Source organism: Lindgomyces ingoldianus (assembly GCF_010093535.1).
Source record: "Lindgomyces ingoldianus strain ATCC 200398 unplaced genomic scaffold BDR25scaffold_6, whole genome shotgun sequence".
Classification (NCBI taxonomy): domain Eukaryota; kingdom Fungi; phylum Ascomycota; class Dothideomycetes; order Pleosporales; family Lindgomycetaceae; genus Lindgomyces; species Lindgomyces ingoldianus.
This window is the reverse complement of record NW_022985167.1, coordinates 669726-683362: the sequence shown is the minus strand read 5'-3', so window position 1 is coordinate 683362 and position 13637 is coordinate 669726. Positions and strand designations below refer to the sequence as shown.

General features: G+C 36.0%; 2 protein-coding genes across 2 annotated transcripts; one reads left to right on the top strand and one right to left on the bottom strand.

The window, feature by feature from the left end:
• Window positions 1-1994: 1994 nt before the first annotated feature.
• BDR25DRAFT_311082 (lipase precursor) lies at window positions 1995-3225 on the bottom strand (the record flags this gene model as incomplete). Its single annotated transcript, XM_033691207.1, has 2 exons — window positions 1995-2915; window positions 2965-3225. The coding sequence occupies 2 exons, from the start codon at window positions 3223-3225 to the stop codon at window positions 1995-1997; spliced, it is 1182 nt and encodes a 393-aa protein (XP_033551458.1).
• Window positions 3226-3637: 412 nt separating this feature from the next.
• Window positions 3638-5138, top strand: BDR25DRAFT_254918 (uncharacterized protein). Its single transcript, XM_033686327.1, has 3 exons — window positions 3638-4258; window positions 4316-4691; window positions 4742-5138. The coding sequence occupies exons 1-3, from the start codon at window positions 3672-3674 to the stop codon at window positions 4859-4861; spliced, it is 1083 nt and encodes a 360-aa protein (XP_033551457.1). The 5' UTR covers window positions 3638-3671; the 3' UTR covers window positions 4862-5138.
• Window positions 5139-13637: the final 8499 nt, after the last annotated feature.

Genomic DNA, 13637 nt, shown 5'->3' with positions numbered 1-13637 from the left:
TAGGATTAACATATAAATAAGTAAGCAACTCTATAAAAATAAAAGTTGCTAGTGTCTAAACATTAATTACAGGTATATTAATCTAACTTTATGTAGATATTATGTAAGCTTATCTTACGTGATATCTATGCAGGCTTAGCAGGGGGCTAGTATAAAACCAGCCATCCTAACGTACTTAGGATGGCAGCTGTCACCAGAATCAATACATTGTGTTGCCTGCTCACCTCTTAGTACGCCCCTTGGGCGTACGTTCGTTCGATCGAACCTAGGTCAACCGACAGTACATGTATATAGTTTAGACCTTAAACAACCTTTAGAAGGTGTGTTTAACGTTTAGTTTATTCTCTACATAGACTAAGTAGCATTTAGCTTTCTAAAGAGCTGCAATACTATTTGTATATTCGCACTATATATACCTCCAACCCTGTCTAACAGGACTGTTTGACCCGGCCACCATACTGCCGTACACAGGGCAAACCACGATCTGGTCACTCTACTTCCCCTCTATTAGCCTAATAGCCTTTACGTAGGATTGTACACCCTGCCGTTGGCCCCTATTTGCACGACCTACTCCCATCTCCCAGAGTATCTCTGACCTGAGTGCTTCCAGGAAGCAAGGATTGTAACAACTATATAGGTAAAGTAAGTAAATACTTATTACTATAAATAATAAATTTACTATATTAATAATAACTACACTACTAGTTACTACTAAACAAAAACATTATAATAAAGGCATTATATTAGTTTTAGGTTTTTAGTCTAGTTTTTTTTTAGTAATAAAAAATTTTTTATTAAAAAGTTATACTTTATTATATCTTATCTAAATTAGTTTTAAATTAGTTCTAAATATTTTCTACACACTATAGATAAAAACTATTAGCTTATAAAGAAAAGAGTAGTGTAACAATTCTATAAATTGTTCTATCTTAGGTTACTTAGATCCTATCTAAAGAGTCCCTGTATTAGCTCTAACTATAACTTAGCCTAGTCCCCTGTAGTTACCTCTATTTACCTAAGTATTTAGTTGCACCTCTCCTCTTAGCTAGCTTAGTAGTTTTCTAATATCCTTTTGTACAAGGCCTATAGGTGTTAATGGAAATTCCTAGGTTCTGAGTCCCCACGCACTCCCATATGCCTCTGAGTGGATTCCCACCGCATTCAGACCCATTGTCTTGCCTGTGCCGTTACAAGTTAAACTCTATATATACTATCCTAACTGCTACTCTATTAGTGTAAGATATACTGCTATTTTACCTTTACCTTTACTTTATACTTTTACTTTACTTTTACTTAATAACTCTAGGTTATTTTTAAATAAACTTATATAAAATTAACTAAAATAAGCAGAAGTAAGCCTTTAAGGTATTATAACACTTTATTATACTACTTAGGCCTATTGTTATCTGTTCTATCCTCTAAGTTATAGGACTACTATAAGGGTGGATAATGTAAGGCCGGATGTCCTAGAACGGGCTAGTACGGCCTCCCCTAACCTGTTTGGAGGTCACATGACCTGTGCTTCGTATATAAGCATGAATCCTAACAAGTGAGGATTGGCAGCGATTCGTCTCTCTTACAATACACTCCTATCTTTCTCCGAAAGCTTGCTCTCAGTGCTATCCGTGCTACCTACTATCCCATCATTACATAAAGTGTGAAGGCTGGCGGAGTCAGTTGAAGTGCGGTCCGCAAGAGGAAGCTACAACGGTTGATGGCGCTAACCTCATCCATCCACATGCATATCCCGTCCAACAAACATCACCAGCGAGGGGCAGGATGCATGTCTCATAAAGCTCATAGACGATATTCGTTATCCACGCCTAAGAATATTTGTCGCGGACATATTCTATACAGATGCCCTGCTGACTTTCCCTATCCCATAAATGACAAGATATGTGTCTCGTTCCAGCCCCTTTCATGAGTCCTAGGAGTTCTTACAAAGAGAAAAGAAAAGAAAATCTTCTTGATTCGTGTCCATATCCGTACACTTATCAGAGTTCGTTAACTTCTTCAATGACATTCCCCCCCTCTCCATCTCCGTTTCCAGGCTTTGGATATTTCCTATACCAATCTTTAGGATCACCACCGGGAACGCACAGACCTAGTCTCCAGAAATAGTCTCTGTGGGCAAAGAAGAGCTCCCAGAACTTGAATCGAGCAGGAATACCCCAGGACGGTCGGTCAGCGTCGGTACCGGCAATGCATCGCGGATCTTCATTTCCTTTACAATAGCGGATGTCAGCGATAGAGGGAGGCAGGTCTTGTGCGGCGATGAATATTTCCTCGCTATGCATACTATAGCCCCATTCAGCGAGCGGGAGGAGGGGGACAGGATCGCTAACATGGGTTACGCGGTGAAATTTGTTGGTTGTACTGTTGGGGGTGATGTTGAACCGGTCGTTGATGTAGGTCATTAGCTCCTTGTTCCCTACTCGTGGTTCTCCGAATGTAGTAACTCGAGGATCCCAGCCCCGATTGATGAAGTCAAGGCCAGCCAGCGCGGCAACAGCTCCGCCGAGCGAGTGTCCAACCAATGTCAGTGTATAGTTCGGGTACTTGCCGATAGCCTCTGTCAAGTCAGAAAGGATGGCTTTGCGAGTATGCAGCCACGAGGTGTAGAAGCCAGTGTGCACCGAACAATTTTCGCATTTTGGAGGGTGTGCAGGTGGGGGCATGTCTTCAAACGGTTTCTGGTCTACGATGCTCGGATTTATCAAGTCTGAAAAACTTGAATCGTCATCGTCGTCCCCTGGGTAAGGGACGTATTCCTGAGGAACGGTGGACAGGTCGATGATAGTATTCGCAATCGAGTAGGTGCCACGGAAAGCTAGAACGATACGTGGAGGCGACGGAGGGTGTGATACTGCTATGTAGCCACACGAGTCAGAGAGTAGAGGGCCTGTATTCCACGTCTGGGAGCAAAATAAGCCACTGCGCTGATAACAGAAGAGAAAAACATACAGTCACAAGCTCGAAGTTCTGGAACTCCCCACAGCGGCTGACACACTGAAAGGGTTTCTGGATGCCTAGGCCGGCTGTACCAACACAGTAGGATATATCGACTATGCGGGCGAGTTCCTCGAGCTTTGCGAAGAGCTCTACGGATATGGATGTGTCATTACGGTGGTAGAGTTGGACTAGAGGCTCCTGGTGAGGTGCTCCAAGGCTTCTAGGGTTAAGGAGGAGGAGGAGGTGTAAGATCAGGCCGAGGTAAATGGCCATGGGTACGTTATCACATATTCTGGGTGTTGTGAGGGGTTCTGTGGAGAGGGGTCAAGGTCAGAATGGTCTTGTACAAGTATGAGACATCGGCATGATGCGTCGATGGCGAAGCGAGGATCATGTGATCGGGAAATGACAACGCCGTCGGTGATCCTAACGAGCCTCGCTTGTCCGTTTCCGCCAAGTGGTAGGTCGTTTCTGAACTAGCCTTATGATGTAATCGTCACGCATTAACATTCACACCATCGGCCGATGATGATGGTTACGCTACCCATGCGGCCTGCTTACAACTATGCGAGACCTCTCCCGCTCCAGTCAATCCTGTTCGCGGCTACTTCCCTTCAAGAACCACCCCATCCGCTGCCATCCGGGACAAAACCCACAGGTCTCACTTTCGTTTCCAAGGTTTGCTCTGGGCCTTTCGCGCTCATTGTTCTCCCACCAGAATGGCCACGCCAATCCCTTCGATAGAGCCCTTGAGGGTCGCAACGCCTCTGATCCCCATGTCGTCACCTCAGCCTGCAGAGCCCGCGACAACGCTTCAAGTACCAGGACAACATCTTGATGGGTCAAGCGAAGAGCGCAGGCCGCGAAGTGCTAGGATCCAGAATAACCCAAGCCAGAATGTCAGTCGAGCGCCATCCTCTCGACCCCCCTCGGCGCTCTTTCCTCATACGCAGATTCGGTTTGAAGACGCTGACTTCAACCGTCCACCCGATCTCAACTACTCACTTCGTCCTAGAAAGAAGGCGATCTCCATTTTCTGGACCCTGATTGTCTTGGACTGCGTAGCTTTGCCTATTGCCTTATACTTTGGTCTCTGGTATGGAACTGGGTTATCACCAAATGCAGTCTTTAGCATCAGCACTGGAGCTCTCGGAACTGTCTCGATTGTCGAGTATTTCATCCGGTTTCGTCGGCTGTGGAGGAAGAACTCGAACTGCCGAGTCATAGGAGCGAAGCGATTTTACCTAGACTGGTTTCACTGGAACCTTTCTGTCGGATGGTTCTTTGTCATGATTGAGCTGATCGTGTAAGTTTTATGCCTCAATCGGTCCCTCTCTGAAACCGTGGCTAACGTTGCTGAAAGTGGCACTATCCCACGAAACCCTCCAATTCGCCTTCTTGCCCTACCGGCCTCGACCATGTGCTTCGCCATTGGCTGCGAACTTCTTATTGTCGATATTCTTCGGTTTGTGGGTGTCCCAGCCCCTTGCCGAATCTCCTCGCTTCCCATGGGGGCTCCGCTTCGCCCAGGGATCTACGCATACATTGAGGACGTTTGTGCTGTTGATGGTTCGGGCGGTACCGAGTTCCGACAGAGGCTCAATCTCCGTTATCAAGCTAGCAAAGTTTTCCGTGAGATGTTACACCGTTTGACCCTTTTCTGGGCTGCCGGTGCCATCGGGATCGCAGCAGTCACCACCGCAATTATTTTCACCATTCAAAAGGATGCTGCCTATGTAGTAAGTGTGCACAGTTTCTCACTTCAAAGCTTTCAAGCTAATTTGATTAGGTCGGCTGGACTGTACCATTCATTTGGGCTGGCGTCTGGACTGTCGTTACAATCCCATGGGTTCAGAGGACCCTGAAAATTGAATATGCTGGGTGGCAACACGCAAAGTGGAAGCCTTGAATGCCTCCTTTTTTTGTGGCTGAAATATTCTTGTATTACAAAGAGCATAGCGGTGGCGTTGGGGATATTGTGGAACTGGATCATTCAGACTAAAGATTGTTGGTTAGAACATATTGATTTTCCTTCAGTGCAATGGATGGATATTGCACCTTGGAGAATGTTGAAATGTTTGATGCCGGGAGATTGTTGCATGTCACCATAAGACTAACCTGAATTGCACCCCTAAGATTACTGCGTTCCTTAAAACAGGCATTTTAGAGGTCATGGCTATATTTCGAGCTTCGTTTGTTGGTGTTTGGGTTGTTCACGCTATCCAATTCTGGTCAAGCCACCTGCTTGACTCCTTCCCTTTCCCAACCTTTAACAGAGGTTGATCAACTGAAGGGTTCTTGGACTGCATCAATATAATGCGCCCAGAACTGCGAGTCAGGCCATCGGAAAACCTGTTTTTGATTTTTCACTTAGCCCTAGTAACAGGGATACATGTGTTGTCCATCCCAGGCCTTCCTTGAATGTGTGAGCATCTCACTGTTGCCTGATCTACATGGACCTGAAAACAAGGACCTGGAAAGCCTGCGACGCTTGCGAATTACGAAAGTTCAAATGCAATGGTTAAGAGCGCTGCCAGCAATGCAGTCATCTTGGCCTATGCTGCCTATACTCTGTTTCAATGGTGCAAAGAGCTCAAGGGAAACGAGGCCACTTGATATCTCAATGTCGCAAAGGTTATGCAGGTCAAGCTTCGATATTACCTTGAATACTTCCTGGGCCTCCTAAAACAATTTTATCAATACTATTTCCTTAAGTTGAATCTTTATGATACAGAGGCGGTGTATCTAATACAGCCTGTAATCAAAGTAGAAGAATTCAGACATTATATTCAACTGATACATACCGACCAGGAGGCATGATCTCTTATATACGCTTTTGGGGGCTGTACGCCGAACCTAACCTGTTGTGGAGGTCAACGAGCTTCCGACGTAATAGCCACCATCGAGAAACTGGTTAATGCTTCAATCCGGATCCGAAAACCACCAGTGCCGACACTCCGTCCCTCGGTTCTCAGCGCTATGCAGTCCATGTTCTTGAATAATTGTCCTATGAGCATGCAGGGTAGCGATGCTGCGTTCTATGCGTGACTCAATATCCAATATCAGCGCTGTCAACAGTAAGTAGTACGCTACGATTAACTGTTTTTCTGCCTGTAACTTCTCAGGTTGTTATTACGTACGTACGTTAAGAGTGAATTGATTAGGACCTACAGAGCGCAACTGTAACAGCTTATAATCCTTCTACAGTTGTACTTCTTGCAAGAAGTTACAACATAACTGCTAAAGTTTTCCTTCTAATATAGTTAGCTAGCGTTGTTAATTTACTCTCTACTGTATAATAACATAGCTAGTTCTTTTAAAGCTAAAAAGCTTTAATTATATTAACCCTAAGTGTAACAATTCTTATGAATTGTCACATCTTAGGTCGCTCAGAACCTATCTAAAGGGTCCCTGTATTAGCCCTAACTCTAACTTAATTCTGTCCCCTGCAGTTACCTTTATGTCTCTAAGTATTTAGTTGCACCTCTTCTCTTAGCTAGCTTAGTAGTTTTCTAATATCCTTTTATACAAAGCCTATATATGTTAATAGAATTCCTAGGTTATTAAGTCCCTACGCACTTCTATATGCCTTTAAGTAGATTTCTACTGCATTTAGACCTATTAACTTGCCTGTGCTGTTATATTATATTAAAAAAAACCTACTTTTGCTAGTAAAAGCCTTATTAATAATATTATATTATTTATTTATTTAACTATGTTTAACTTTAAAATATATTTAATTTAGTTTAAGTTCTAATTTTTATAACGTACCTAACAGGTTAGCTGGCTAGACAGGTTAGCTAGCTACTTTTGCTAAGCCTCTACTACACTCTTCCTATCTACATAATGCCTTAACAACAACACTAGATTAAATCTTTTAAAGAACATTAAATACAGCTTACTTTTTAAGCTTTTAAATAAGACTTAAAACTTTTTTTATAATACGCTATAGCTATTTATAATGTTTTTTATATAACACTAAGCAATTAACACCCTAGACAGCCTTTATAAGTAAAATGCAAGCCTAAATTAAGAAATCTAACTAACCTTAAAAAAAAGTAGTTATTAAGTATATACTTAAGCTTATTACACGCAGATTTCTTTTTAGGCTTACAGCTATAGCTAATATAGCTAATTCCTTGCGCGCAGAGCGCAATCTAGGCTAGGTTAGCTTAAACTAGCCTAGTATGTAAGTTAAGCACTACTTTAAGTTTATAATAAAGTTTAATTATAAGTATAATTATAAAAAAGCACTTTATAAAGATCTAAAAGTTATCTAGGGCTAGTTTTACTTAGTAGCTAACATAAAAGCTAAGTATAGTATCTAAAATAAAGACACATATAACTTTAATAAGTTAAGCTTTATAATAAGCTAAATATTAACTAAAGTAGTTATTACAGCTTTAAAAAAACAAAGATAGCTAAAAGTAATATAATAAAGTAATAAAAAGTAAATAATAGTTATCTAAAGCATTAATATAATAAAGTAGGCTATTTTACTTTTTATTATCTTTAAGGGCTGCTATTACTCTTTTACCTAGTATAAAAAAAAGAATTTACTTTAGAACTAGGTTATTATAGTCTCTAAAAATAGCTAGATAATAAATAAGCTTAAGCTATAGTAGTTAAAGCACTTTAGTAAGTATATAAAAAAAGTTATAAGCGCTTATTAGCTTTTTATTATTAATAGCTATAAAAGCTATAACTTACTTAATTTTTAATAGTACTATAAGAAAAATAAGATTATTACTATTTATATACTTTTACACTTATTACACCTTTTATAGCCTCTTAATATAGGTTATTTTGCCTTTTTAAAAAAAGTATATAAGCGCTAAGCTAAAGATCTTATATGTAACTAAATTACTTATATTATAAAACTTAAGTTTCTACTATGCGTTATACACGCCTATAATGTAGTAATTACTTTTAGTAATATTTAAAAAGAGTTTTAAGGCGCTAGTTTAGTTCTATTTAACTTAAAATAAGTTAAAATAGCTCTTAACATCTAGTTATGTACTTTATTACTACTACTACTTATTAATAATAAGCTTTAGTAGTTATAAACTCTAAGTAATACTTTTAAATTTAGGTTATAATTAATGCTTATAAAAGTAAAAATTTAAAGGCATATAAATAGCTTACTAACATCTATAGTAAAGGCCTTTAAAAAGGTTTTAAAAAGGGTAGCAATTATTACACATAAGCTAGTGTTAGTGTAACAAGAGATTATAATGCTTTAAATAGCAAATAAAGCTACTACATAATATAGATTATATATAAAAAAAAGTAAATTTAGGTAAAAAAGACTTTAATAGTTAAAGATAAAGCTTGTCTAACTACTTTAAAGGAGTTTAAAGCGCATAGTAATAGAAAAAAGCTAAAGACATAAGTGTACACTAAAAGAGGTAAGCTAAGTTAAAAGTAATATAAGTAGTGTAATTAGACTAGGCATAACTTACATATATATAAGAAAGTAGTAAAAGTAGACTTTAAATAATATCTTATGTTGTATTGCTTTATATAGGGCTAAAGTAGGCTGTTTTGCGCCAGAATAGGGTGGTTTTAGTAGGGGCTTAGCAAAAGTAGCCGGCTAACCTATTAGGTACGTTATACTATTACATTAAATTATTTAGTTATTATAAATAAAAAATTAAAAACTTTTTAACGTACTTTACAGGCAAGTTGCTTACACACCTAAGTTACTTACTTTTACTAAGACTTTACTAAACTACTTTTTTTAAACTAATGCATTCCTAACAACACTACTTAAACATGCTAAAAGAATGTTAGATACAGCTTATGCTCTAAGCTTTTAAATAAAATATAAAACTTTTAAAGAAACATGCTATAGCTATGTATAAAGTTCTTTAAAAGATAATAAATAACTATAGCGCTAGATAACCTTTACAAGCTAATTGTAAGGCTAGGATAGCGCTTACGTGTAAGGCTGAGATGGTGCTTACGTGCAACAGGTATATATACTATTCTATACACAATAATTAACGTTAGTTAATTATTTACACCTTTTTAGTTGTATTAGCGTAGTGGTACAGAGCTCTGTCCTTACATAATAATTAACTAATAACAAGAACAGTTGCGCGTTTAACCTACGCCTTAGACAGCTTAGCTAGTTTTTAGACTAAAACGTGAGGCGGCCTCTTCTAGCGCCACGTTGTCGCTGCTGGGAGGTCTAGTGTATATGGCTTAGCTGGCGTGGCCACTAAGCGTTGCGTTTTATCTCAGCAAACTCAGACAGGATAGGGAGAGAGCCTCGACAGGGGCAAGCCCCTGCTAGTGGCCTTAGTGGCGCAAGCCCTATCTCTCTAGCTAATAAGGGTGTAAGAAAGGCTTTCTCTCCCTAGCTATCTAAGGGACTTTTATAATTATTTCTTAAATACTACAACTTTACTGCTTACTTTTTATATAAGAGGACCTTTTATTATTAATTTATCTATGTTTTTGTTCTCTAAACTTTATAAAACTTTATAGTAGCAACTATATTATGTACTGCTACTATATATTAATTTTTAGAATAATTTGCGTGTTGTCTGTTGCTAAAATAAGTAATAATTTCTTTAGCTACACCCTACATCTATGTTTACCCCCACGTCTATCTTAGTAGCTACTAAATATACCCCTCTTAATAATGTTGCTGTTGTTTATTATTTTAATAACTTTCTTTTTTTTTAAATGTTAAGACACTTTATGCTGTTACTACTAAGTAGTTAGTTAACACATTACTAGACTACACCTGCTGCATAACATTAACCTACTATACAAAGAGATAAAAGCTTAAGCTTATGTTAATGTGTATGCACAAGCTTAAATAGTTACCTAAATAAACTTCTTTTAAAAAGGACTTTAAAGCCTAGTAAAAGAAGGATAATTTTTAAAAAAGCGCTTAAAAAGCATAACTTACTTATAATAATAAAAGTTAATTAGAGTGTTTAAGATAATTTTAATTCTAATTTAATCTACTAAAAGTTTAATGTCTTACTTAAAAAGCCTTTATTTAGGCAGTATTAGCCTAATGCTAAGTTAAAGGATGTTAATTTTTCTAGTATAAGCACAACTCTAGCTAAAAAGGCTTTAGCTTAAAGTAAGTTTATTAGTAGCATGCTAAGTAATAAGTGTGCAGCCTAGTGTAGTTATCTAAAAGTAAAGACTTTATATAATAGTAAAGTGTACTTAATTACTGCTATTATTTTATACGCTTAGGCTTAAAAAAAGTTAAATTATTTTACTTACCTACTAGAGCTATACTTACATAGTAGTAGCATAAAGTAATAAGTTATTAAGATGTTATTAAGTCTTAGTTTATATAACTCTTATAAAGTTATTATAAGTTATATTTATTTAGTTAGTAGTTATGTTATTTAATAGTACTTAGGTTACTACATCTTATAATAGACCTATAGTTTATAATTATATATAATAATTATAATTTTTAGGACTGTATACGCAACTACGCACTAGGTACTAGTACATTTACATAGTAAAACCTAACTATAGTGCTAATTATTAAGTGCCTATAGCTTCTATTAGATAGGCTTAAATAAACTATGTTTAAATTAAGCATACTGCTATAGCTTAAGCACTTTATAAAGTCTAATAGTATAGTTTAGGATCTTATAAGTAAAAGAATTACTATATATTTTATGTTATAAGTAATAGTAGCTATTTACTCTAGCGCTGTCTTGTCTATATTTAAAAGGAGTAAGCTTTAGGAACTATTAATGCTAGCACTTAATATGCTACTATGTAAAACTTTTAGTTAAGTTAATTACTTAAGAGCTATTTTTTTAATAAAGGTGTTATTAATAAGACATATAAAGTACATAATAATATATAGTTAAAGTAGCTAGGGTTACCTCTAAACACTAACAAACTAAGCTTTAAAAAGTAACTATAGATTATATAAAGTAACTAAAAGATAGCTAAGTTTATACAAAGTATTAAAAAGAGGCAGTAGGACACCTCTAAGCTATATAATTAAAGGGACTAGATAATTAGGCTGCTAGTGTACTTTTATATTCTTTAGTTCTTTATGTATATAATTGTCTGCACGCATTTTTTAGCCCTAGAAGGCTCTAATTTTTTAAGTAACTTATTATATAATATCTTATAGTTAAATTAATTAGGCATTAATAAGAGTAATATAAAATATTATATAGTAGTTTTTTTTATTACTTTAAGCTAGAACACTAGGATTGCTAGCCTTTTTTACTAAAAGTTAAGTAATAGTAGCCTTTTTTAAAGTTTAATAAATAATATTAATAATGTTAAGCAGTACACTTTAGAGCTATACTTTAAAGCTATTAGTAAGCTTACTTCTAAAAACTATTTTAATGTTTTTAATTAAGTGTAAGTAAAAGTCTTTACTAGTTTTACATAGAACAGATAAGACAACCTAGTTAGTAAGTTTACCTTAACATGTTAGTTTTTTTTAAGAAATTAAAATATTTTTAAGCTTTTATTATACTATAAAGTATAGTAATATTAGGCTTATCTACTTTTTAATTAACCTACTTACTATTATGTTTTTTAAGTTTAGGTAGAGTTAATATAGCACTAAACTATTACATTTTTAGTAGATGTTAACTAATAACATCTCTACTCTAATACTCTAGCAGTCTATTCTTATATTTGTAACGATTCTACGAATCGTTTCCATCTCGGGTCGCTCGGATCCTATCCGAAGGGTCCCCGTATCGGCCCCGACCATGACTCGACCCAGTCCCCCGCAGTTACCCCTATTCCCTTATGTATTTAGTCGCACCTCGCCCCTGTAGCTAGCTTAGTAGTTTTCTAATATCCTACGTATAAGGCCTATAGGTGTTAATGGCATTCCCAGGTTTAGAGTCCCCACACACTCCTATATGCCTCTGAGTGGATTCCCTCTGCATTTAGACCTATTGTCTTGCCTGCGCTATTACATTATATTAGAAAACTTACTTTTACTAGTAACAGCCTTATTAATAATATTGCATTAATTATTTATTTAACTATGTCTAACTCTAAAACACGTCTAATTTAGTTTAGGTTGTAATTTCTTACACACTATTACATTAAATTATTTAGTTAGTATAGATAGGATTTTAAAGACCTTTTATTAACTAAAGCCTTTAGGTTTAGAACTTCCTATCCCCTGTAATTAAAATTGCCTTTAGAAAAGTTGTAAAGAGTGCGCTAAAGTAGAAACTTAAAGACTACTAATAACTTATTAAGATTAGGGACAACTACTAATGCCTAACTTTTAACTACTATTAGATTCTATTATAAAGACTACAACCTGTTCTAGCTACAGCTAAGGCAAGATGCTTACTTCTAGAACTAAATAACTACCTACTTTAATAGCTAAACCCCTTTTTGTAGAACCTAAAGCTAAAGACCTACTAGATTTAAAGTTAAACTAAAGCAACATAGCCCTTAAGAACTAAGTTGCTTAATTAAGAGCATAAATTAAACAGCTAACTAGATTAAAAACTATTAGTCCTAATTAACCCCTACTAACTACTAAATTACTTATAATAATGCCTTAAATTACTTTTACTACTTTAATAGTAAGAGACTTTTTAGGCACCTTTAAGCTCCCTTAAAGCTACTTTACTAAACACACGCCTAAGATTAAGAACCTTATAAATAGCAAAAAACCTATGTTTAAATAATAGCAAGCTTTTATTATAGACAGACTTAATATTAATTTAGATTACTATTAGAGTAAGCGCGCACGCATAGCGTTAGTATAGGGACACACTGCTAGTATTGCAAAGGAATACCTAGAGCCTAGATACCTAGCTAAATTAGACAATTTTTTGTTTAGAAATGCAAAAGAAATAATTAAGCTTTTATAAATGTACTTTATTACTAGTAATAAAGAGACAGAGGTGTAACAGGCGTTTTAGACTCTAAAGATAGGTAAAGAAAAAGCGTTTTCTGCTTTTAAAGCTTACTTTATTAGTGCTGCTGTTAAAAAGTTTATATTAAAGTTAAAATAGTTCTTCTACTTATAGAAGAAGATACTGCCTAGCCTAAAAGTACTAAACTTAGGTTTTAAACACACTTAGAAAGGCTTTTTTAAGTTAATAGTATCCTACCTAATAGCCTACAACATAGAAAGAAGGAACACCTTTGCTATTTTAAAGTAAACTGTTAACTACACCTAATAATCTAATGTTAGACTTATTACAGATTAATCTTAGAAGGTTCCTAGTAATACATCTAAGGCGGTATACTATTCTAGTGCACCCTGACCTGCACCTATGTTAGTACTCTAATCTACCCTAGCTACCCACTGTTAACCTAGCTAGACACCTGCCCCTAAAAGATAGACAACTTCTAGCAACTGTTACAATTATAGTAAACTAGGACATTTTGCTAGCAATTGTCTTATCCCTAAAGTACAGGAAATTAAGGTAGAGTAATAGGAATCTAAAAAAGAGTTTATAGATGTAAATAATTACAACTTAGATCCTTTTTAAATAGAAAATAAAGACACCTAGGGAAACTCTTTGTCTTAGGCTTAAGTAAGTATAATCTATTAAACATTAATCTATTACACTTGTTTAAAGGAAAACACTTTTAAGTTTCTACTGTTTTATATTTAAAAAGTATTAAAGTTTATTTAAATTTTTTAGTTAATACTAGCGCCTATAGTTTTTTATTTATTAACTTACTAACTG

Excerpts from the sequence above, each read along its gene's own strand:
- BDR25DRAFT_254918 (XM_033686327.1), top strand. The coding sequence starts at position 3,672 with ATGGCCACGCCAATCCCTTCGATAGAGCCCTTGAGGGTCGCAACGCCT. Across the intron at positions 4,259-4,315 it reads GTCATGATTGAGCTGATCGT|TGGCACTATCCCACGAAACC; the intron begins GTAAGTTTTATG and ends CGTTGCTGAAAG. Across the intron at positions 4,692-4,741 it reads AAAAGGATGCTGCCTATGTA|GTCGGCTGGACTGTACCATT; the intron begins GTAAGTGTGCAC and ends TAATTTGATTAG.